This window comes from Kryptolebias marmoratus, linkage group LG14 (assembly GCF_001649575.2).
Source record: "Kryptolebias marmoratus isolate JLee-2015 linkage group LG14, ASM164957v2, whole genome shotgun sequence".
NCBI classification, from domain to species: Eukaryota; Metazoa; Chordata; class Actinopteri; order Cyprinodontiformes; family Rivulidae; genus Kryptolebias; species Kryptolebias marmoratus.
Genome location: NC_051443.1, coordinates 8164394 through 8186539, shown reverse-complemented (window position 1 = coordinate 8186539; position 22146 = coordinate 8164394). Strand labels below are relative to the sequence as shown.

Below are 22146 nucleotides of genomic sequence, written 5' to 3'. Positions count from 1 at the left end.
TGCTACCCATTGAGTGCGTTTTGTGCCTAAAACCTTAGCATTATCTGTTGGTGTCAACCTTGTTTGTCTGTTAGTAAAATATCACATGAACAGCTGGATGAATTTTAACAAAACCTCCGAAATTTGTTAACTTTTCAAGATGGGCTAACTGATATTAGGGAACACAAAACGGCTTTAACTCAGTCAATTTTACAGCTATTAAGCTAAAATTTGATGTGGTAGTAGCCGAGAGTTATCTTCACCACGTACCTCAAGGACTAACAGACCACCAGCTCAGATGAGATCACGCAAGTTGTTATATTTGACCAAAATGACTACAACGCCAGTATTTTTCAATCTGAAGGCATCTTAATTTGAAACTCTGGCATGAAAGGCAGCGGGTGATAGGCTTTCATTCAAGGACCACATTATAAATATTATTTATTCACCAAAACACATACTTCATAGCTTCCTTTATTTCATTCTTCAGGTCCTGCACTTCCCATCAGTGAACTCCTGTAATCCAGCCCACTCTTGAGATTAACCGACCCATTATCACTCACCTGCATCTCCATTCCCCTTCCTTTGTAGTTCCATTCCTAATCCCCCATCTATCTGTGTCTGTATGTGCATCTGTGTGCGAGTCTATTTGGATTATTTCGAGAATTAGACTTTTTTTTCTCCCCCCTCCCGTCATGCCTGATGCTCTCTGCTTATCTAATGCTTTAGGCAGCGGATCAGGGTTAGCAGGTGCCAGTTAAATGGAGATTTTTTTTTAATGTGTTTTCAGTGAGTGTGTGTGTGGAGCGGTTATGTCTTTTGGTAAAACAAAAGGACTTTTTCCGTGTACGTTTGTGTTACATTTGCAGTTTCATGCTTTGCTGATGAGCTGGGGTGTCGTTTTTCTTCATGCATGCATGAATAGTCGTGCACGTGGCTTCGTGTGAGCAGATTTGAAGAGTTTTCACCCAAAGGTTTATGATGTGTACTCTTCCATCTGAGGGTGTGTCATTCTGCTTCTCTGCAGCAGCCAAGAGTCTCCTCAACAAGAAGGCTGACGTCAAGGTAAGCGGAACTATTTTCCTCATGTATCGCACTCCAGTGTACTTATTAGACTTATTTTTTATAAATATATTTTAACTAAAGACAGGAGCAACATGTGACTAAACTTTGGGAAATTGTGAAGTCATCTGTTTTATAGTATAATATATTAAATCACAAAGAAATTGAACCTTTTTCAGATCTTTTTTCAGTTAAAATCAGAGATATATTAGCAGTTCTATGGGGTAATAAAAGTGCCAATAAAAAATAGAAATATGTTTAATCTAGAAATTCAAAAATAATTACAAAAAAATCAAATAACAAAGTGAAAATATACAAATACGTAATATTAAAATAACTATCCTAATACTCAAGAATAAGTTCAGCAAGTTACGACTGTGACTTCGCGTCATGTAAATGCAAAAAGCATACTAATAACAACTATTTGTGTGTTTGGATATTAATAATAAAATATATACTAGAACATTATGGAGTATTGCTTATTTATTTAACAGACATTTAAAACATAGATAAAGATATTCACCATAATAAATTCAATAAATTCAGGAAGTAGTTTAATTTGTGATGCTAGATTTAGAATAAAAATGGCTTCAAAGACAAACGGCGCAGGTGTGAACAGCATCAAAACACACCAAAGACATCTTTACTCAGACCCCCGTCAGAGAAGTTCTTTTATCTGCATTAGTTTATTAGTATGAACACAAACCGTCCTGAGCTACACTACAGGACCACCTGTTGAACTGTGACCCCAGCTGAGTATTATTAGGATGTCTCCCAGTAAAAACGAAACAAACACCTCCACTGCCAGGTAATTAAAGATCATTAAACAACCCTCCTTGGGAATATTGTGAAGATATTTTGTTTTGTTTGTGTTTATTTGAAAATAAAACAGGAAATTGAGAGCTCAGTTTCACGTTACTGTCAGGTGTGAACATTTACTTGTTACTGAAATCAGCCAGGTCTGAACTGGACCAACTTAGAGAATCACTCATCAGTTCAAAAGATGTTTATTCCTCAACACGTAAACACATATTGTTCTGCAAAACTAGAAATAATATGATCAATAGTTTACAACCAGTTTATAAGTGTGAGAAAGGTTTTGAGTGAAAACATTTGAGTGTTAATAATAAAAGTGAGTTCTTTAATTTTTTTTTAACACAACAAGTTGTTTGGATAAAGACTAATATTTGCTTTGTTCTTTTGTGTAGTAAGGGTTTAAATTAAATTAAAAATATTAGATACATATTAGAAAGCCACCCAACTTTTCTCTAAATGAGAATCGTGTAATCTTTGAACAAGAATACATATCCAAACTGGACTCCTTATACTTTGTTTCCAAGCACAAGTCAGTGTTGGATCTAAAAAAGACAAATTAGCAGCCCTGCCAAAGCAATATACAGTAAATCAGTAGGAATAGCATGCACTGACAGAAAGCTGTTTAGTGAATTAGCTTGTTTGAAATTACGAGACAGAAAGGATCAAAAGGGACTCTAATATATGCTTTTCATTGTGAAAGTTGGTTGAAATCTCTTCTGATTGCAGCCTGGTCAGTCAGATCTGATTCACTTCAGCCTCTGGCACAGGCGGCCACTTTGCACCGCTCTGCCGCAGACATTTTTCACCCGGAATATTTCTGCGCTGCCAAATGAAAGCTCATTAAAGAATTGGTTTGTGCGATTTTTAATTCCCCGAAGAGACTTCTCAGACGCTGAATCTGCAGTAACTTGGACTCTGACATTACTGGTCAATCACTGTTCGCTGCATGTTGGAATTAACTCTTTCACGTGCTTGCTGTGTTGCTTTTCGTCTGATTCTGCAGATGTCTGTGTGTAGTATGCAGTGTGTGTGTTTTTGTGTGGTGTCATGCATGCTGTGCAGAAGAAGCAGGGTGTTTAAAAGCTGCATAGTGAGTTAGTTAAATATGAACTTTTAACAGAACTGACAATTTCATTCATCGAGTTCGAGCTATTTGGTTGCAGAACAGCCAAACGGTGCACGGGTTACATGGTTACTGTTAGTTTCACTGATATTTCACTTTGCATGAGCACGCACCACAGTTTTTCACAATAAAAGACTTGAAAAGTAGAAAATAATAGAAACACACCCACAGAGAAGCAAACAAAAACAAATAAAACAAAACAAAGGTACAAATCTCACATTCCTTAAAGGAAGACACGTCACCCACCATCTTTCATGCCAGAGTTTTAAACTAAGATCATCCCATGAGGAGAAGGGAAGGAGTTGTAGCCATTTTGGTCAAACCCTGTAGGTGACGTCATGCGGGATCTCATGCAATATTGAGATATCTGGCGAAGTGTGTTAGTATGTGTTAAGGATGATTTTCAGCTACTGCCACTTCAAACTTTAGCTCAATATCTGTAAATGTTACTAAATTATAGCTATTTTGGTGTTTGCTATGTTGATTAGCTATGGCGGCCATCTTGAATTAGATTAGTTAGAGACGTACATCCATGGATTGCTCTGAGAGTTTTATTCAAATTTGTCCAATGGTTCATGAGATGTTTTGCTTTTTCTTAAAAATCTTCTGTATCCACAGTGGGAGACTTTCAGGATTTAGATGCAATGATCTTATGCTCATTTTGTCTTCAAGGTACTTATTGCAAAGTATGAAATCAAACATGAAAAGGTTATCCTGAACGATATCAAATGGTGCTGTTTGGAGAGTTGACTGTAGAAGTTTTCCAGATATATTGATGTGAAAGTCTGAAATGCCGGTCTACACTCAATGTAAACTTGGCTGAACTTGCTGAAAACCATGTGGAAGCTTAAGTCACGTGATTGACCTACATTAGGCTGTCCGTAGTCTGTGTAGATAAATAAATATGGAGGAATCGGACAGCGTAGAATCTCGAAGGAAACGTTGCTAAATCTGCTGCCAAATGTGAAAGAAAAGAGTAAGACAACGCTCAGTGATAAATATCTGGAATCAAGCAGGGAGCGTCATAAAAACAGAGCTTGGCATTCAAACACATGGCTTTTGCAAAGCATCTGCTAGACAAGGACGTTTACTGCCTCAGCATAACCTATCTTTTCATCTGCATACTTTACTCAACAAATCTGAGCGTAAACAATGCATCAGAATTGTCCGACTCTTCCATGAACGTCACCTTTGTTGACCTATTTTCAGTCACTTCGGCTGTTTCCGTAGGTAAACAAGCACACGTGCTGGTTGGCAGTCATTCGCAAAATTTCCTTGCAAATTTTAAATCTAAAGACACATTGAGCACTGATGTAAGAGAAATGTGGAAACTTTGTTTTTTTTTTAAGATTTTTGTATTTATTTTTTATTTTAAACAAGGAATATATACTTCAAAATCCTATGTGCCTTTATCATTATTGACGGTTTTCCTCATCTCTGAAGGCTCTGTGGTGAATCTAAAAAATCTTGATCAAGATTAGGAATATTGGTGGGAAGCCAGTAAGATGCAGAGAGCGTGAGAGAGAGAGAAAGATTGGTGCTGAGACCATCTGGACGACTTTCTGGTCCTCCGCAGTCTCCACTAAACTGTTTTCATAACCTGAATCTTCCCTTCCTCCCCGGTCTCTCTCTCTCGTTCTCCTTCTCTTTTGCATTGCTGACTTTGCCCTTTCTGTCAGGGGTTCTGATGCTAATCTCAGATTATTCCAGCCAGATGATTAATCTGTCATTACATAATCACAGGGCTGACTTTAGCTGCACCATAATGTTACATGAGGGCTCACAATCCAGAAACTATTTTAGTATTCCCATATATTCACAAGCACCAGTTTTCCTTTTCTCACTAGTTAATACCAGTTGTTGTTATGTTCATTTAAAAGAAAAAGACTTTCCACACCACCCGGAAAAGTTGGAGTCAGGCATCAGTAATGCGAAACACTAATTTCCTTTCCTCTTTGTTGGATAACTATTTGCTGTGGGTAGTTTTTCCATTTTTTGAGGGTATTTTGAAAAGCTCCAGCTAAGGTGAAGACTGTCACTTCCTTTGACCGGCTCGGTTATGTGAAGACTTGAAAAAAAACCAAAACTTGAGGGGTTTTTTTAGGTAATACTATCAAACTGTGCACCACCATCAGTGTAGGTTGACTTCTCTAAATTCACCAGGCTTGCATTTATATTAAGAGGAAGTCAAGAGCGCTTCAGTTATGTCCATTTAATATTTTTGCTTTGACAATTTTTTTATTTTTTTTTTTGCAAACAGTCCTGAGCGCAAATATGTTCTTGAAAAAAAAAAAATTGGCAAAGGTAAAAAACAAACAAATTGGTTTTAAAAACACCAATTTAAATATGGACAAAACCTAAGAGTCACAAATGTCCTCCAGTGTTTCATCATTTTTAATTGTGGACAAATTGGAGCTTACAGGAATAATTTGCAGTTTACATTGCCAAAGACATAAGAGACGAAAGGCTAAATTAAGAAAGAAGCAACTGATGAATTATTAGTTTTGGAGAATCAGTCTTACGGCAGACATCTTGTTGAGCAGCATCTCTCACCTCTGCCTCGTACCTCAGTGACCTCGCAGGCTGATGCCATTGGTCCAGCTAACAGGGCTAAATGGGGGGAAATGCTGTCTTCAGTCAAACCTTTTTAGATTTCGTCAAATCAAAATTAAGTGTCAAATCATTTTTGCATTTGTCTTTGGTAAACAATGGTAGCTTGCTGAAAGTCGAATTTTAATGTCAGTAATAAACTGTTTTCCTTAAAAATGTCAAAAGCTTAGGTAGCATTGTTTTGAGTTAACTTTTTTTAGATTGCCACTTTAACAGCCACTATGACTGGTGGGTAATCTTGCTGTTAAAGTAATGTCTCCCTCACACTGTTGACACTGAACCTTTCTGGTTTAAAATCAAACATCCCTGAATACCTTCAATAGTCTGTTTTGCATGAAACTACAGGACATGGGAAACATATTTAGTGATGAACATTGCAGAAGAGACAACCCTACTTTATTACAACTAAATAAAACCCCACCTTACCCTGTCACTTCTCATGTTACAGGATTGAGCTTAAGTTTTAATTGTTAGTTTTTAGGGTTCTTAATGGCGTGGCTCCATCTTATCTCCGTCTTTTAAAACACAGTTTTTCATCTAGAACTCTGAAGTCAAACAACTGGATGCTTTTAGATGTTCCAAGATCTAAACTTAGGAGTGGAGGTGATCGCGCTTCTGCAGTTGCTGTTCTTGTTTTTTTTTAGAATATGTTACTTTTCCAAATAAGACCTTAGCCAGTGCCTGCTGATTCACTGCTTTTATCATCCCAGGAGCTCTTTAATTAGTTGAAATAAGCCTTATGGCTCAGTGTGAAGCTGAGCAACAGCAGTCTACTCATGTTAGAGGTATTTGCTCTGAATACATGTAACACTTTCATCCCTCCCTTCATTTTCTGCTGCTTATCTGTGGTCGGCCATGAAGGCAATGGGTTTAGGAGGGAAACGCAGACATCCCTCCCCACAGTGACACTCTTCAGCTCCTCCTGAAGATACCAAGGTGTTGCTAGGTCAGAGAGGGTATATAATCCCTTCAGTGAGTTCTGGGATCTCCTCCCCTTGGAAAATGCCTGTAAAACCTCCACCCAAGACGCATCCTAATCAGATCAGCTAGAACAGCAGCTCCGCTCCACTCTTCTGTCCCCCTGACTTTTTACACATGCACATTAAAATACCAAATATAGTGCAAACTGATGGTTGCATTATACTCCCCCCACCCCCACTGCACCTGAAGCCAGTTTCCTCTTTTTTGCCTTTTTAATTCTCTCGCTAAAATAAACAGGTTTTTATTTTATGTTTTATTTCATTTTTATGTTATTTTATTTCCTACTAGTACAGGTTTGACCTTTAGGAAACCACAAAGTTCTGCTGTGAAGTCTGTGCGTCATGCCTGCACTTTAGGTGTTTCTGCATGCTGCTTTAGAAATTGAGCACTTTCGTCTGTCTGAGTGCTTAAGAAACAGAGTGGCTGTATATTTAGCATGTTGTGTGTGTGTGTTCTGTCCTAAATGCTGTGTGTCATCGGCTTTTTTGACTTTATCAGAATGAAGCTGTTGTATGTTTAGTCAGAAGGGATTTAGTCGCAAAGCTTAATGTTTCTTCACATCTGGCTGATGTTGCAGAGGTGAACGGCTGCTATTGGTTCAATCTACCACCTGTTAAATAGCCAGTTCGAGTAAATAAAAATGAAGCAGCTCAGATTGGAGCATCTGAGCTCTGACTTTTCTTGCAGAGAGAAATGACGTACCAATTTATTTTTTTTTCAATCTGAATAATTTGTCGCCAGAAATATGTGAAAACCTTTTGGAACCAGTTTAATCTACCCAGTGTTTTGTGTGTTCGGAGCATGCCTCCATCTATTTTTTCCCTCCATTACAGATTTTTTTTTTCCTTCACAGTAACCACCCACTTTACAGCCAGCAGGGTACCTCTCTACATTGTTTCTGAGCACTAACACACACCACTTTGTGTTTCCTGCACAGCCCCAGACAAACAGCACGAGAAACAGCATAGTCACCAGTCCCAAAGGCAACATCCCCTCTGCTGCACTGGTACGCAGCTCTGTGTCCGTCTGTCTGTCCGAACCACATTCAAAATGCAGAGTGTGTGGGTGGATGTGTGTGAACGCGAGTAGGAGGGTGGCGTGTGTAGTATTTGCAAGTCTCAGTCATTTCTTTTGCCAAGAGTTTGTGTAACATTCTGATTTTGAGTCGCAGGTTTAAAAGAAAAAGGGGGTCAGTACAATACCTGACCCACATGTTGCTTGCTGTAATCACTGCCAAGAGGTTTCACAAGATTCAGAGAAAATGTACAGGAACTTAGGGGTTTGATTGGTTTTAAAAAAGATGCCATTACCAGTGACACAGAAGGCAGGAAGCTAAGGGCCTCCATTTTTACGCAACTGTTGCATTTTGTAGCTACCCCCATGGTTACATCTCCGTTTACACTGCCTTGTTCACTCAGACACAAGCTATTGTCTGTAAGGTTGGGACGGAGAACGGAAGTGCGATATGTGATTTTGTTAAGTGCTTTGTTTTTACTCGATTAGCAGAGCACTTGTCTGCAGACAGTAACAGGTATCTGTGATGATGAAAATTTAAAATTCAGAGCACAACCTCTGCTACTACCCGAAAGAAACTTCTCATGTTGTGAACTTCATCTGGTCCAGCCTCCACCATAGTGACTGCTGCATATTGATTTGTGATGGAGGCTCACATGTTACCTCAAATTTGTAGATGCTGATTACTGTAGGGGTTGAGGTCACCAGCATCAACAGGAGTCAGCCATCATAATCAGTTTGGTGGCTAAACTTATTTAATTATTGCTAAGCAATATATATATAAACCATGTTGACCATGTTATAGACCATGCAATATAAGAGACCATGTTGAGCTTTCTGTGACTATAGATGGTGCTCGAAAATTCTAATCAAAACCCCTCAGCCCTAATTTTGATGGCAGTTTTTTTATATAAAATATAATAAAATGTTGTGTAGCAACATAAAAACACCTTGCGTTCAAAATTAATGGTAAAGATCTGATATTTAATGAAGGGGACTTTTATTGTCTAGTCAGATCCTGATGTAACAAATGTTTGTTTGTTGAGGACTCAGGGATGCTGGCAGCAGGTGACAGGCAGGCAGGTTTAAAGCCCCCCAAAAGGTCATTTATTAATTGAAACTGAACTCTAGGGTTGCATGTGACAAAAACTGAACTTTAACAGGAGCAATACATACAACAAAAAGACCTAGACGGAGACTCAGGCTGAATAAAAGGAGCCAGAAGGAAAGACAATTCAGGTGGGCGTCCCAGAGCCCACCCAGTCAGATGAGACAGATAGTCATCCAGTGACACCCCCTCAATGTCTGGACTTTGGCGTGACAGAGAAGGGGCGCCCAGCTCATCAACTTTACAGTCTGGAACTGTCAGAAGAATGGTTGAGCTTGTCAACAGGCCCTGGGTGTGGTGGAGAGGCCTCCAGTGTGACCCCCTCGGGCTCGGGACCAGGATCAGACAGAAGTGGGGCGTCTGGCCCAACCTCCTCAGACTCTGGATCAGGCAAGAGTGAGATAAGAACAGTAACTTGGTGAGAGATGTTGTCCAAGACCCCCCTTAGACTCAGGAACCGGAACTTGGCAAATCCCCCTGAAAAGACCAAACCTCTGAGTTCTCTGACTTCTCTGATTTGTCTGAGGCTCTCAGCTCCTGGCTGTTTGGTTTCTAATTAAGTACTTTTTGAAGTATACCCCTTTTATGAGGTAATAGCTGCAGTAATTCTAATAGGTTGGCTGATTTTAGCTTCTAGCAAACAAATGGGCTGAAATATTTACAGCATTTATTCAGGACTAATTTCAGAAGCATCCTCATCCATATTTGGTGCCAGCAACTCAGCATAAGTGGGACTGAATGGGTTTAAATAAATGAAGGGTTGTTGATATGTTTTTAAAGATCTGGTCTTTTCTTAGTCAATTTCATTCAACTTGTCTTAAAAAAAGTACAGAACTTGCTGTGTTCCAACATATGTTGGAGAAAGGTTTGGGATATTGTTAAGATTGGATATTGTTAGTATAATAATTTTCATTGATGTGTTTATTTTGTTATGTTTTCGTTCTTATCACAAATTCTCTGTGTTTAGGATCGCCTTACCCTTCTCATGTTGCACATCCTGATCTCTACTGATCTTCTGTCTCTAAACTCCTTTTTTTCATCATAAAACATCCCTCATTTGCCTCCATTCACTCCCTCTTTCTCTTTTCTCCTCCTTCTTTCTGTCCATTCTTCCTCCAGGAGCCACAGACTACTGTTATCCATAATCCAGTAGATGGGATCAAGGTACATCCTCCTCCTCTTCATCTCTTCAACTTTTTTTCCCCTTTTCCTTCATTTGTCATCCTCATCTTCACTCTGTTCCTCCACTTGTGTGGGCTCAGCTGTATTTTTGCAGGGTTTATTGTATCTGTTTGTGGGGTTTTTTTTTGTGTGTGTGTGTGTATTTATGCATGAAAGCGATAAAGTGGGTGTGAGTCTGGCCACCTGTGAGTGTTTTCTTGCCTTATGCTGCCTCTCTGCGTTCAGATAAATTGAGCTCTGTGGTCTTGCCACTGGCCGAGAAATCAGTGTATGATTAACCCTCATTTCACTGTTCAGACTGTAATAAAGTTGTCAGTGCCCATCCCCACTGTGACAGCTCAATCTGTAGACAAGATTGTGCCGTTGTTGCAGAGTGCAGCTGCTGTGTTTTTGTGCTCTTGGTGACACTGTGGTGTGAACACAGAGCAGTGATGGCAGACATCTCAGTGTGCTGTGCATATGTGTGCATGCTTTTTGGAGCGGGCACATCTGAGTGTGTCTTCACTGGTTTTCGTGTGACCAACACAATGCTTTTTCTGTCGATTTCAGGAATCATCTGACAGCAGCAACACCACTATTGAAGACGAAGATGTGAAAGGTATATGTCACACCCACAGGCAGCCTGGTTTTATTACAAACAAAACACTGTTGTTGAGTAATCTTTGCCCCAAAATGTCACCATGGATTAAGGTCAGACAAAACGAGCTACACAGGTGTCTTAAGTAAAATTAGTCTTCATTTCGTAGAAGAAGCAGCAGCAGATTACCTCCTGTCTTTTGAAAAAAAAAAATTGTTTGAGATTAAGATTATGTTGAGAAATTATGGAGTTGTAACAGTTTTGGTTAAACCTTGAAAATAATTTTATGTGTAATTTATTGAAATATCACATTCAGAGCATTGCTATGAACGACTCTCGGCTACTACCACATCAAATTTTAGCTCAATATCTGTAAAACTTAATGAGTTCAAGCCATTTTTGTGTTGGCAAATTTTATTAAGCTGTGGCAGCCATTTTGCATTGGTTAAATTGACTGACTGGCAGCAGCTGATGGAAAAACATGAGCTTTACCAGCAAGGTTTAGAAAGAAAACCTCTTTTTTACATTTATTCTTGCTGACCAACAGAAACTCAAACTCATTGGCTACATTAGGGGTCTGCAACCTGTGGCTCTGGGGCCACATGTGGCTCTTTGGCTCCTCTGTAGTGGCTCTTTGTAGCTGTGACCATAAATTACCTAAAAATGAATAATGTTTACATTCATAAGCACAATAGAAAAGGCTGGTTTTAGCAGTTTTCCTGTCCAATTTAGTCAGAATGATATGAATAGTGTAAGAAACACAACAAAACACATTGATCAGTTTTTGTTAGCAACTTCGTTAAAATAACCTCCAGTCATGCAGTGTGATCTTTCTTGAAAATCTATCAAAATATTAAACATCTTGAACATGCCTGAGGCAAGTTGTTGAGGGGAAAAGAAGGAAAAAGTGCAGTTTTGCGCACAGCACTGTTAAGAGGCATCAAAAAAGATGTGCTACAAAAATATGGCAAATCATTCTGATAAGAATCAGAAGTACGGGATTATTTTTGATAAAAACGTTTTTTTGTTTTTATTACTGTCAAAGAAATTCATTAAGTTGCAATAAAATATCCAAACAGTTGGTCTCATTGTTATGTTTAATCAGTTGGACACATACTGTAAATTATTCATTTTCTACAACATAAAAAACTAACATAAGTCTCCAACAGTTGAGTGTTTAAATGTTATAAAAGGAGGCATAAATCAAATAGTTAAAAGAATCCCCTCTTCAGAAGAGGTGGTCTTTTTCTTTGCCCTAATGTGAAAATATCAACACATGCCAACAATTTATTACACACCCTAATTCCATAAAATAACAAACAATAGTTTTATATTTATGTTACACCTAATTAGTGGTTTTATCTGTATTTCAGCTCTATTTCAAGCCCTTCTTGCAGCTCAGGACAAGTTTTATTTGGTGAGATAAGAGGCAAAAATGTCTCTTTTGACTGTAAAGGTTTCAGACTCCTGGCCCAGATCCACAGCTTGCATCAGTGAGGGTTTAGCGCTCCACAAGTTCATCATGACTCTCAGTTGTTGGAAAATGTCCTCCTACCAGTTAGTCGGCTTGAGTGTCCCTAACGAGGCTCACTTGTTAACCTAAAACCCCTTCAGGAGATGAAGCTTGTTTAGAAACAGACAACCAAGCTGCCACTCAGCCATGCAGAGAGAAGTCTAAAAGTGAACTTTCATTCACCTGTTTTCTTTTTTTTTCTTTTTAAATTTTTTTTTTTTTTTTTATCATTTTAGTTCCGTTTTGTTTTACACTGCAGAAAATAGTGAAAATGTATGCGTGTGTGTGCCGCCTTTTGGCTTGGAAAATATTTAATACTCTAAGCAGCTTAAGATGAAGATTATCTGCACTTAATTTGAGGGTTGTCGGAGCCTTACAGTATAAATATATAATAAAATCAGAACATATAAAACTCTGCTAGGGGTTGTTAGGAGTGGACTGTGTTGTATTTAAAGTCAAATGTGTCTTTAAGCACACCGAAGAGCCATTTAGGTTCCGATGTTTGCATTTTAATGACAGCTCCTAATATGACATGTGACTGAAAAGCACGCTTTTCAAGGTATAATTATGATAGAAAAAGGCACAAAAACTAAAATCAACAGGGCATAGAAAGGGGGAGGGGATGATGGGGTGGGAGGGAGGAAATGAGACAATCTGAGCGAGTTAAGACCTCCTCTCAGTGCGTGGAGAAAGCAGCGGGAGAAGGACACGGCAAAACTCGTCCAAAGGGTTGAGACAAGAACAGGCGGGTGAAGTCAAGCAGCCTCACATGCTAACAGGAGATTGGATGGATGATAAATGGAGGTAGAGGGCAATGCAGCACCTAGACAGATGATGGGGGGTATGTATTCTGTATGATAGCTTCTATGTCTGAAGTCCCATGGAGGAGATCAGGTCAGAAGAGCAATCGCTTATAAGACTTTAGACTAATGACCAGCTTGTGTGATTTTGAACTTAAAGCTCTGATGGTAGTGATTAAGTCTTTCCTCTTGTGGCTTTGTGATGATTATCACTTGGTTGGATCACATTGCTCTCATAATGTTTCTTCTCCACAGCTCGCAAGCAGGAGATCATAAAGATCACGGAGCAGCTTATCGAAGCTGTCAACAATGGGGACTTTGAGGCCTACGCGTGAGTTCACCATTCATCTTTATTTTCCCATGAAACTTCAGCCAGCAGCAGGGAAAGTGGAGCCTGTAAAGGGGACATCCATCAGGCAGGATGAACCATTAATCTGATTGGCATCCAAATGTGCTGTATTAAGAGATTAAAGAGTAATTTCAGTCATTGTTCTATCCGTTGTGCCCCTCTCTACTTACCATATAATTAAGAATAATGCAGAGTGAGTGAGAGAGAATGAGAGGGGTGGGGGTGAAGGGCTGGCCTGAGCCCATTTCCACAAAGACACGAGATATTAGACAAAAGATTATGCACAACAGAAAAAAAGACATTCTTACAGGAAGTCCACAAATTCTGTCGTAATTTATAAAGCAAATTGGTTAAATGTTCGTAACTTGATTTTTAGAGACTACACTGAGTAGAGAACCTATTCAGAGAAGTTTCCTGGCAAACTTTGTGTTCAAAATCAAAGTTTTCATACAATATGGGAGTACAATGTAAAATTGTCCCACACTAAGTCAGAAAGTAGTAAAAAGTTAAAAACTAAAACTGCTGGCTGTCCACAAACTGTATAAAAGGTTTGAGCTTCAATATCAAACCTTTAAATTTGTATGAAATTTAATAAACACCAAAGAAGTTCAAAATATGTCAACATGAAACTAATCCAATTTCAGCACAGTGGAGACATTTTACGGCTGGCATGAAAAGATGAAATGAAAATGTAACTTTAATTTTTGATGTCAAATGTTTGAGATACAAAGTGACGTTTATTGTGGTAGTTGATTGCTTTGTATGCGATTAAAACTGAAAATTACAGAATAATAATCAAAATGTTTTGACATATTACCTCAAAACTTTAATTTTCGTCTCAGTTTTATATTTTAGAACACGTATGAGTTTTAAAACAGACCAAAAAAAAAAAAAACCAATAATGTCAGAGTTCTGAGACAATGACTCAAATCCAAAGTCTGTTCAGTCAAAATGTTGGCCATCTTTGTGCATGTACGACTATCATAACTCTTTGTCAGACAACTGTTTGTGCTTTGAACTCAAATTATAAAATCAATTTAAGTGATTGAACTAATACAGTATTTAGACTGTTTGGTGTAAAGTTTTTAAAGCAGAGAAATTAATTAGTTGATAATTTTCTGTATGTTTGCATGTAGTTTGACCCTGAGAAGACAAAAATGTTCAAAAGGAATTTCACTGATGAAAACAAAACAAACATCAAACCAAATTCCTTGATGGCATGTGAAAGCCTTGAATCTGCTGTGTAAATATTATCGAAATGATTTAGTATGATATTTCTATATTAAAAAAATATTGAACATCAAATACAGATTTGGTGCACAAAGGCCTGATAACTAATCATATTATATAATATAGCCAGAGATGAGATGTAATCAGAAGATACAGGAGATGAGGAGATGCCAAATGAGAACATACTGAACAATAATATGAGAAAAATATTATGAGATGAGAAAAAATGAGGCAAATATGAGATACAATAAAATGAGAAAATATGATTAGATGAGAAGATGCAATGAGATGAGGAAATGTGAGATGAGAAAAACATGAAGTGAGACAATATGAGAGGAGAGGAGAAACTATTAGGAAAATAGAAGATTCAATAAATGGTAAAATAATATGAGATCATGTGTTGAGAAGATACAATAAGATGAAAAAAATCTGATGAGATGAGGAAATATTAGATGAGAAGATGCAGTACAATGAGATTAGAAGACAATGGTATGAGAAGATATAAGATTAAAATTAAAAGATGTGTTGATACAATGAGATGAGTTTGTAAAAAATAAATAAAATGAGCTTTGAGATGACATGAGAAGATACAATGACAGTTGATCTTAAATAAACTAAGATAAGGGCTACTAGAATTTAATTTTTATGTTGTTTATTCAATACAGTTGTGGCCTTTGGGTCAAATGGACCCTAAGTTAAAAGGGCTTCTCTTCCTCTCTTCAGCTATGAGGGCCTCAGGAGGGTTAAATGTGGTTGATGAGATTTGAAATCTTTGAAAAATCAATAATAGTTCTGTGCATTATATTATCATAATATAATGTATATTATATTTATTATATTTGCAGTCATTCTGATTTTGATTTACTTTCTTCCAGGAAGATCTGTGACCCTGGTCTTACCTCGTTTGAGCCTGAGGGGCTGGGAAACCTGGTGGAGGGCATGGACTTTCATAGATTTTACTTTGACAATCGTAAGAGCACAGTTTCACCCGTGTTTGCCTTCTGTATTTTATATTAACTTTGACACCTTCGTCCTATTAAGGCATTTCCCTTTCGCCCATCAGTCCTTTCTAAAAACAGCAAACCCATCCACACCACCATCCTCAACCCTCACGTGCACATGATCGGAGACGACGCAGCCTGCATCGCCTACATTCGCCTGACGCAGTTTGTGGACAGCCAGGGTCGACCCCGCTCCAGCCAATCAGAAGAGACTAGAGTATGGCACCGCAGAGACAGCCGGTGGCAAAACGTCCACTTCCACTGTTCAGGAGCCCCTGCTGCACCGCTGCAGGGATGAGGTACGACCGAAACAAACCACACATCCAAAGAAATACTTTTACAGACTGACGCACTAATGTCTGAACTCAGACACAGTTTTTGTTACTTTAGCTGTTGACCAGGAAATATATAAGTATACTTAATGTGGCTTCACAGTGCACACACTCAACATTCATTTAGGTAGATTCACATGTACACTGGAGGAATCAGCAGTTCCATATCTTTTATATGCAGAACACCCTTCTTTAGGAACAAGGGGTTATAGGTCAAAGTTTACCAGTGTCTCATCATTTGGTTATGACTAAAATTCTTAATTTGGTAGCTTTCGTTTGTTTTTGCCTAACAAAAAGAGCCTCATTTGGCTGCTTGTTGGGAAATTACAGAATGGATTTTGAAGAATTTTACGAATAAGTATTTTCAAAGGAAAGAAAAGAAATTATATGTCTAATGAAGAAACAGAGCAGTAATGCTTCTGGTTAATAGTGAAATAACCAAAGTGCAGTATAACATTTATAGCTATGTTTTAATCTATGTAGAACTGTAAATATCATATAGCTTTTGTGTTTTATTACCTTAAAAAAAAAAAGAATCTGCCTAAAAGGAGACAAAGTAAACACTTCCTTAATGGAGCAAGATTGTGTGTATTTATTTATTTGGTGGTTTTGGGAACCTGATGGGGTTTTGTTGCAATTAGGAATTTTATACCAGCAGATGTCATCATTTATCACATTAATTGGAATGTGATTTGTTAGTTTTTAACCAGTGCAGATGCACATACCCTTAAATCAGAGACAATATTCACTATAGAACTGCAACTTGAAGATGTTTGTGTAAGCACTGAGGCTATTTTTAAAAAATCTGTTTGGGTCCAACTGCTGTACTTACACAATGTAAATCTAAGTCAGCAAAGAAACTTTTTTTTTTTTTTATAAAAGTTGAGTGTAAATTAAAATAACAAAACTGAGAATGTCAAAACTTTAAGGCCTATAATCCCTTAAAGAAATGTGTATCACCCTCCACCTTTTATGCCAGAGTTTTAGACTGACATCAACTTCTGATGAGAAATGACAGAGTTGTAGATGTTTTGGTGAAATTTTAAAAAATAACATTATGTGTGAGCTCATGTTAAATTGCAATATGTCGTGTGATCTGTTAGCACACCTGATTTGAATCAATGGGTTATTAACAGGCTTCTGCAGAACAAGAAAATGTGATTTAACCACTGAATCAGGTGTGTTGGAGCAATGAAACAAGTAACACATGCAGGATAGTGGCCCTCGAGGACAAGGATTGGCCACCTCTGACTTAGAGTATGTGTTGTGAATAACTCTCAGCTACAACCACACCAAATTTGAGCTCAGTCTCAATTAAGGTATAACCATTTTTGGTTATAGCTAAGGTCGATTAGCTGTGGTGTCCATCTTAGATTGATAGATTCTTAAAGTTAATTAGTTTTAGATGTATAGCCAATGATTACTTTCTGAGAGTTTTATCGAAATCTATCTAGTGGTTTATGAGATATTTTGCTAACAGACAAACCAGGTTAACAGTTAATGCCAAGGTTTTAAGCAAAAAGGTTGTGCAATGTGTTGTGCTCAACAAATGTGCTGGGGATGATGCTCAGCTACTGACACGCCTAATTTTAGCTCAGTATCTGTAAAATGGGCTGACTTATAGCTATTTTTATTTTGTAAGATCAGTTGGCTGTGGCAGCCATCTTGAATTGGGTTGAGTTTCAAAGTTGTCCAGTTGTAGAAGTCAGCCAATCAAAAAGGTTTCTGAAAGTTTCACTGAAATCCATTCAGTACTTCACAGACAGACAGTATTTGTTCCAACAGTTAATGGCAAAGCTTTAGACACAGACCTTGTGCAATCAGTTAGCGCTCAAACTGTTAGCTGGGGGTCAGTCTCAGCTTCTAGCACACCAAATCTGTGCTCATTATCTGTAAAATTGACTGAGTCATGGCCATTTTTGTGTTTGCTAAAATTCCTTTGCTGTGTCAGCCATCTTGGATCTGGTTAACTCCAAAACTTAATCAGTTGTAGATGTCATCCTAAAGATTACTTTTTGGGAGCTTCATGGAAATCCATTCAGTGGTTTATGGAATATTTTGCTAACAGTACAGACAAATGAACACACACACACAGAGATTTGTATTTCTGTCTTTATTAGGACATTGTATTGACTTCCATTCGTTTCTGTCACCTAACCCTGTAACCTGACCCTCAACCTAAATATTACCAATACATACCTAACCCTAACCTAAACTCAGTTCACACCTTGGTCCTAAACCTAAACCAAATTTGACGTTCCATGGTATTAGAACTAGACTTTGGTCCCCGTAAGGACTACTGGTCCTGACAAAGTAGAAAAAGTCTTAAAAAAGTAACAAAAAACCAGATACACACACACAGAAATAATAACATTATTAAAAACCCTGAATGTACATAAAGGTGCGCCCATCAACAGGACACAAACAATAAGCTAGTTGTTTTTGTTTTTTTAAAGGCAGCCTTTGGAGGTGAAGCGTAGCTGAAGAGAACCGAGTCGATGATCCGACAAAGAGACCGTCAGCGTCGAGAGAGGGGTGCAGGTGAATGGCGGGTGGGGTTTGAGGATTTGAAGATTTGGGAATAGCAGGTCATCCTCCTGCGCTCGGCCCACCCACCTTGCTCTTCTCTCTCTCTCTCCAGCCACGGTCAGACGGTCACACCAACACCGCCTCAGCTGCACCGAGGAGACCCCGTCGCCTGTGGCTGCGCCCGAACAACAACCTTCGCTTACTTCTGTCTGCCTCGTGTGTGCTTTTTCCTCCTCCGCAAACCTGAAGTTAGAATCTTCGTGCTGTTATGGCTGCAGCTCATTGTTGTGCTCTTTTAACTGTACAGTATATGAATTAACAATTTTAATCTTTTTTTTTTTATGATGAGCATGAGTCCTACCTGTGTTCCCCAATATTACCTGTGGTTAATTTGCACGACTAAAGCTGCTTGTGTGAAACAATCAATCAGAACCACGAGTCTCACCGACAGAGACCGGTTGGTGTATTTAGTTAAATGTTTTGTTTGGTTCCTTTTTGTTGTCTTTGGACCCTTTTTCTCTGGAGTGTTGTTGCCTCCACATGTTCTCCTGTCCCCCTCGGAGCCGATCTGTGAGACAGTAAAAACCATGCAGCATGCTAAGATATTCCCGTCCTTGAAGACTCTCTGTGTGCCGAACGTTACTACTATACCTACTGAAACTATGAAAATGGTTGAGATTACAGTATCCTGCTGTTTACGTACATTTACAGTCTTATTGTGGTGATTTACTTGCATGATATTTGGAGTTAAAGCAATGCTAAGTTGGATGTTTTATTGTGCGTTTTGATCAAGTTTTCTCTTTCTTCTGGACTGAACTGCTGGTGAGCTTTATTCTGTTGCCTCTGTGTTAACGCAAACATTGCTCATGTGTTAATTATATGATAGGTTTGCTGATGTTGTGGATGAGGATCATGAAGGCCTTTTTGACTAATTGCTGGCTTCAGATCAGATTTAAAATGGCTGTTTATTGTTTCATAAACAAAAGAAAAACAAACGTGTCGCTTCTGGTGTTCTTTACATGATTTCAATGAAAACTGAAGTGAAACTGTCCAAAATGATAAATCTTTAGTCGATTTCCTCTTTTATGAACATCTTTATGAGACATATTTGCTTCATCCGTTGCAACTCTTGAGTTTAACTTATCATAAAGATTGAGTAAATGTACAATTCCCTGGAGGAATGCATATGCCAGTGTTTTAAACAAATCTTACACGACCTGTTAGTGCTCAGAGTATGTGCTGAGGATGACAGGATGACTCTCAGCTACTGCTACACCAAAGTTTAACTCAGTATCTGTAAATATAGTCATTTTTGTGTTTGGTAATGTTGATTAGCTGTGGTGGCCATCGTGAATTCAGTTCAGTTTGTTTATGTAGCACCAAGTCACAACAAATGTCATCTCAGGGCACTGTAAAAAACATGCACATACATTACAAAAAGCCAATAAGTAAAAGTTATCTATCTAAAGAAGCCAGTAGACTGTGTTGAATCTTCACTTTGTTGCAGTGTCTCATCCTGAGCAGCACATTGGTGACAGTGGAAAGGAAAAAGTCCCTTTTAACAGGAAGAAACCTCCAGCAGAACCAGAACCAGGCTCAGGATGGGCGGCCATCTGCTTCAACTGGCTGGAGTTAGAGAACAGGAAAGAGACAATGACTGGTTCAGGTGGAGTTTCTATTAGAAGAAAGACAAAGAAAAACACATAGAAACAGATAGAAATAATTACAGTAGAGCAGGTAAAGACAGCAGCAGAGTGAGGAAATGTGGTCAGTTTGTCCTCCAGCAGTCTAAGCCTACAGCAGTGTAACTAAGGGATAGCTCAAGAAACCCAACCCAACCATAACTATAGGATTTATCAAAAAGGAAAGTCTTAAGCCTAGTCTTAAAAGTAGACAGGGTGTTAGCCTCACAAACAGAAACTGGAAGTTGGTTCCACAAGAGAGGAGCCTAAGAACTGAAAGCTCTGCCTCCTGTTCTACTTTTAGAAACTCTAGAAACCACAAATAAACCTGTAGTCTGAGAGCAAATTGCTCTGTTAGGAAAATATGGAACAATAAAATATAAGATGGAGCTTGGTTGTTAGGATCTTTGTGATCGAATTGAATTGACTCCAAAAGTTAATCAGTTTTTCTTGTATATTGTTTCATTAAAATCAGTCAAGTGATGGTTTTTAGTCTAGAACTCTGGCGTGAAAAGGCAGCAGGCGATATGCATTCCTTCAAAGAGTGCTAGGACTTATTAATCAGTAATATTATTTGTTTGTTAGTTGTGTTCCTCTGTAGGGCCAGTGGTTCACATCAAACCCTCTTGTAGGAAAAAAAAAAAGAGAAAAAAATAATAAATAAAAATAAAATTTAAAACTGAGCAGCTCAAAATATATTTTTATCTTATTCCATTCAGAGCTGTTAAAGATAAATAATTAAAAATCTTTGTTTCACAACATGAAAAGACCTTTTGAAAGAATATTTTTAAAAGGACACTCCTTTTTGAACCGGTCATGAGTCATGTTTTAGGAAATCATTTTCCTGTATTTGTTGCAACTATGAAAATAGATCATACCCCATGACCCCCATCCACACACACCCTCACTGACTTTTTAGGCTTCTTTAAAGACATAAACTTGGTTTTCTATAATAATGTATAAATAAGACATTAGGTTGAGGAGAAAAAGCCAAGATGTTTGAGTCTGTACCAAAGTATCAGAATGTTTAATTTAAATTTTAAAAAAATCACAATGTGTCTGTGCAGTGGTTTCAAGTAAAAACCTTATGAAAAAATATTTTAATTTGATAATTGGTGCTAATAAAGGTGTTAAGTAAGAGCATTATATGAACCAAACGCAATGTCGTCATCAGATCATCAGATCATCAGATGATGACAGCAAACACAGTCTGGAGAGTTTACTTATAAAGAAGTGACAAAACTGGAGTAAACAGATGAGACTTGTGATGAGTTTATGATCACCCAATGAGAGCATCACGTCTCTTTTGTTGTGTTTCAGCAGCACGTGGGTTTAATACGCACACAGAGACAGCCAGAGAGGATGTTTTTACTTCCAGGCTGTGGAAAAACTACAGCGAAACAGTCCGGATGAGTTTTCAGAATATTTCCTGGCTGCTTTGTTTCCACAATAGCATGCAAACAGAAAGGATGTTGCTCCATCAAGGTTCAGAAGATAAAACCGGAAAGAGCTGCTGGAAACTCCAGCGTCCATCAGCTTTCTTCTGCCAAGCCCCAAAGTAATTTGGAACTTATATTTATAATAATCTAAACTGAAAAAATGCAGATGTTTTGATCTGTAAACTGTATAAGAAGTGTAAAGATCAAATTAAATGTTAACCACGCATCTGCCCGCACTCTTAACAGGACAGGCAGACAGAAATGCAGACGAGAGAATAAGTCTCAGAAACAAGCAGCCACTGTGTGAAAGTCAAATGGAAAAAAATGCCTGAACCCAAAGTGGCCGAAGCATCTGATCGCCACATACAGTATGTTGTTTTATTTCTTCAGCAGGGCTATTCAAGTAGTGGCCCAGGGACCACATCTGGCCCAAAGGTGAGCTCAGTCCACCCCACGGATGAGTTCATTTAAAATAAAACCAGATTTTAAATTAGAAGAAAAAAAAAAATCTGTTAGAGACACATGAAATGGCAAATAGTTCCATCAGAGAGGTGAACCTGTTATCTAGATAATCTATAACAGGGCAATACAACTCAGAGATAGTGCACTGAGTTTATAATGAAACTACATTTTAAATCGAAAATTATTATTATTTTTTTTATTTTTTTTTTTTAATCTTTTAAAGAAAAGTTTATTTGGTCACACAAGAGCAATTACTGTGAAATCATATCTCTATTTGAGCACACGGGCTGTATAAAGTCAGACTGAGTCAGTCTGAAGAAATAGGAGTTTTCTTTAGGTTATCTGTGTTTTATTTCT

At 38.1% G+C, this 22146-nt stretch overlaps 1 protein-coding gene across 8 annotated transcripts in view; it reads left to right on the top strand.

The window, feature by feature from the left end:
- Positions 1-19406, top strand: part of LOC108245388 (calcium/calmodulin-dependent protein kinase type II subunit beta) — a 50238-nt gene extending 30832 nt beyond the window's left edge. Inside the window, exons 14-22 of one of the 8 annotated variants that reach the window (XM_037979563.1) lie at positions 1007-1044; positions 7509-7577; positions 9813-9857; positions 10425-10473; positions 13021-13096; positions 15220-15314; positions 15408-15644; positions 18134-18218; positions 18319-19403. In XM_037979563.1, the coding sequence (XP_037835491.1) occupies positions 1007-1044; positions 7509-7577; positions 9813-9857; positions 10425-10473; positions 13021-13096; positions 15220-15314; positions 15408-15643 (608 nt within the window). In that variant the 3' untranslated portion in view covers position 15644; positions 18134-18218; positions 18319-19403. Of the gene's footprint in view, positions 1-1006; positions 1045-7508; positions 7578-9812; positions 9858-10424; positions 10474-13020; positions 13097-15219; positions 15315-15407; positions 15645-18133 lie in introns of all 8 variants that reach the window. The other 7 variants (XM_037979568.1, XM_037979561.1, XM_037979564.1 and 4 more) reach the window with 7 other exon arrangements.
- Positions 19407-22146: the final 2740 nt, after the last annotated feature.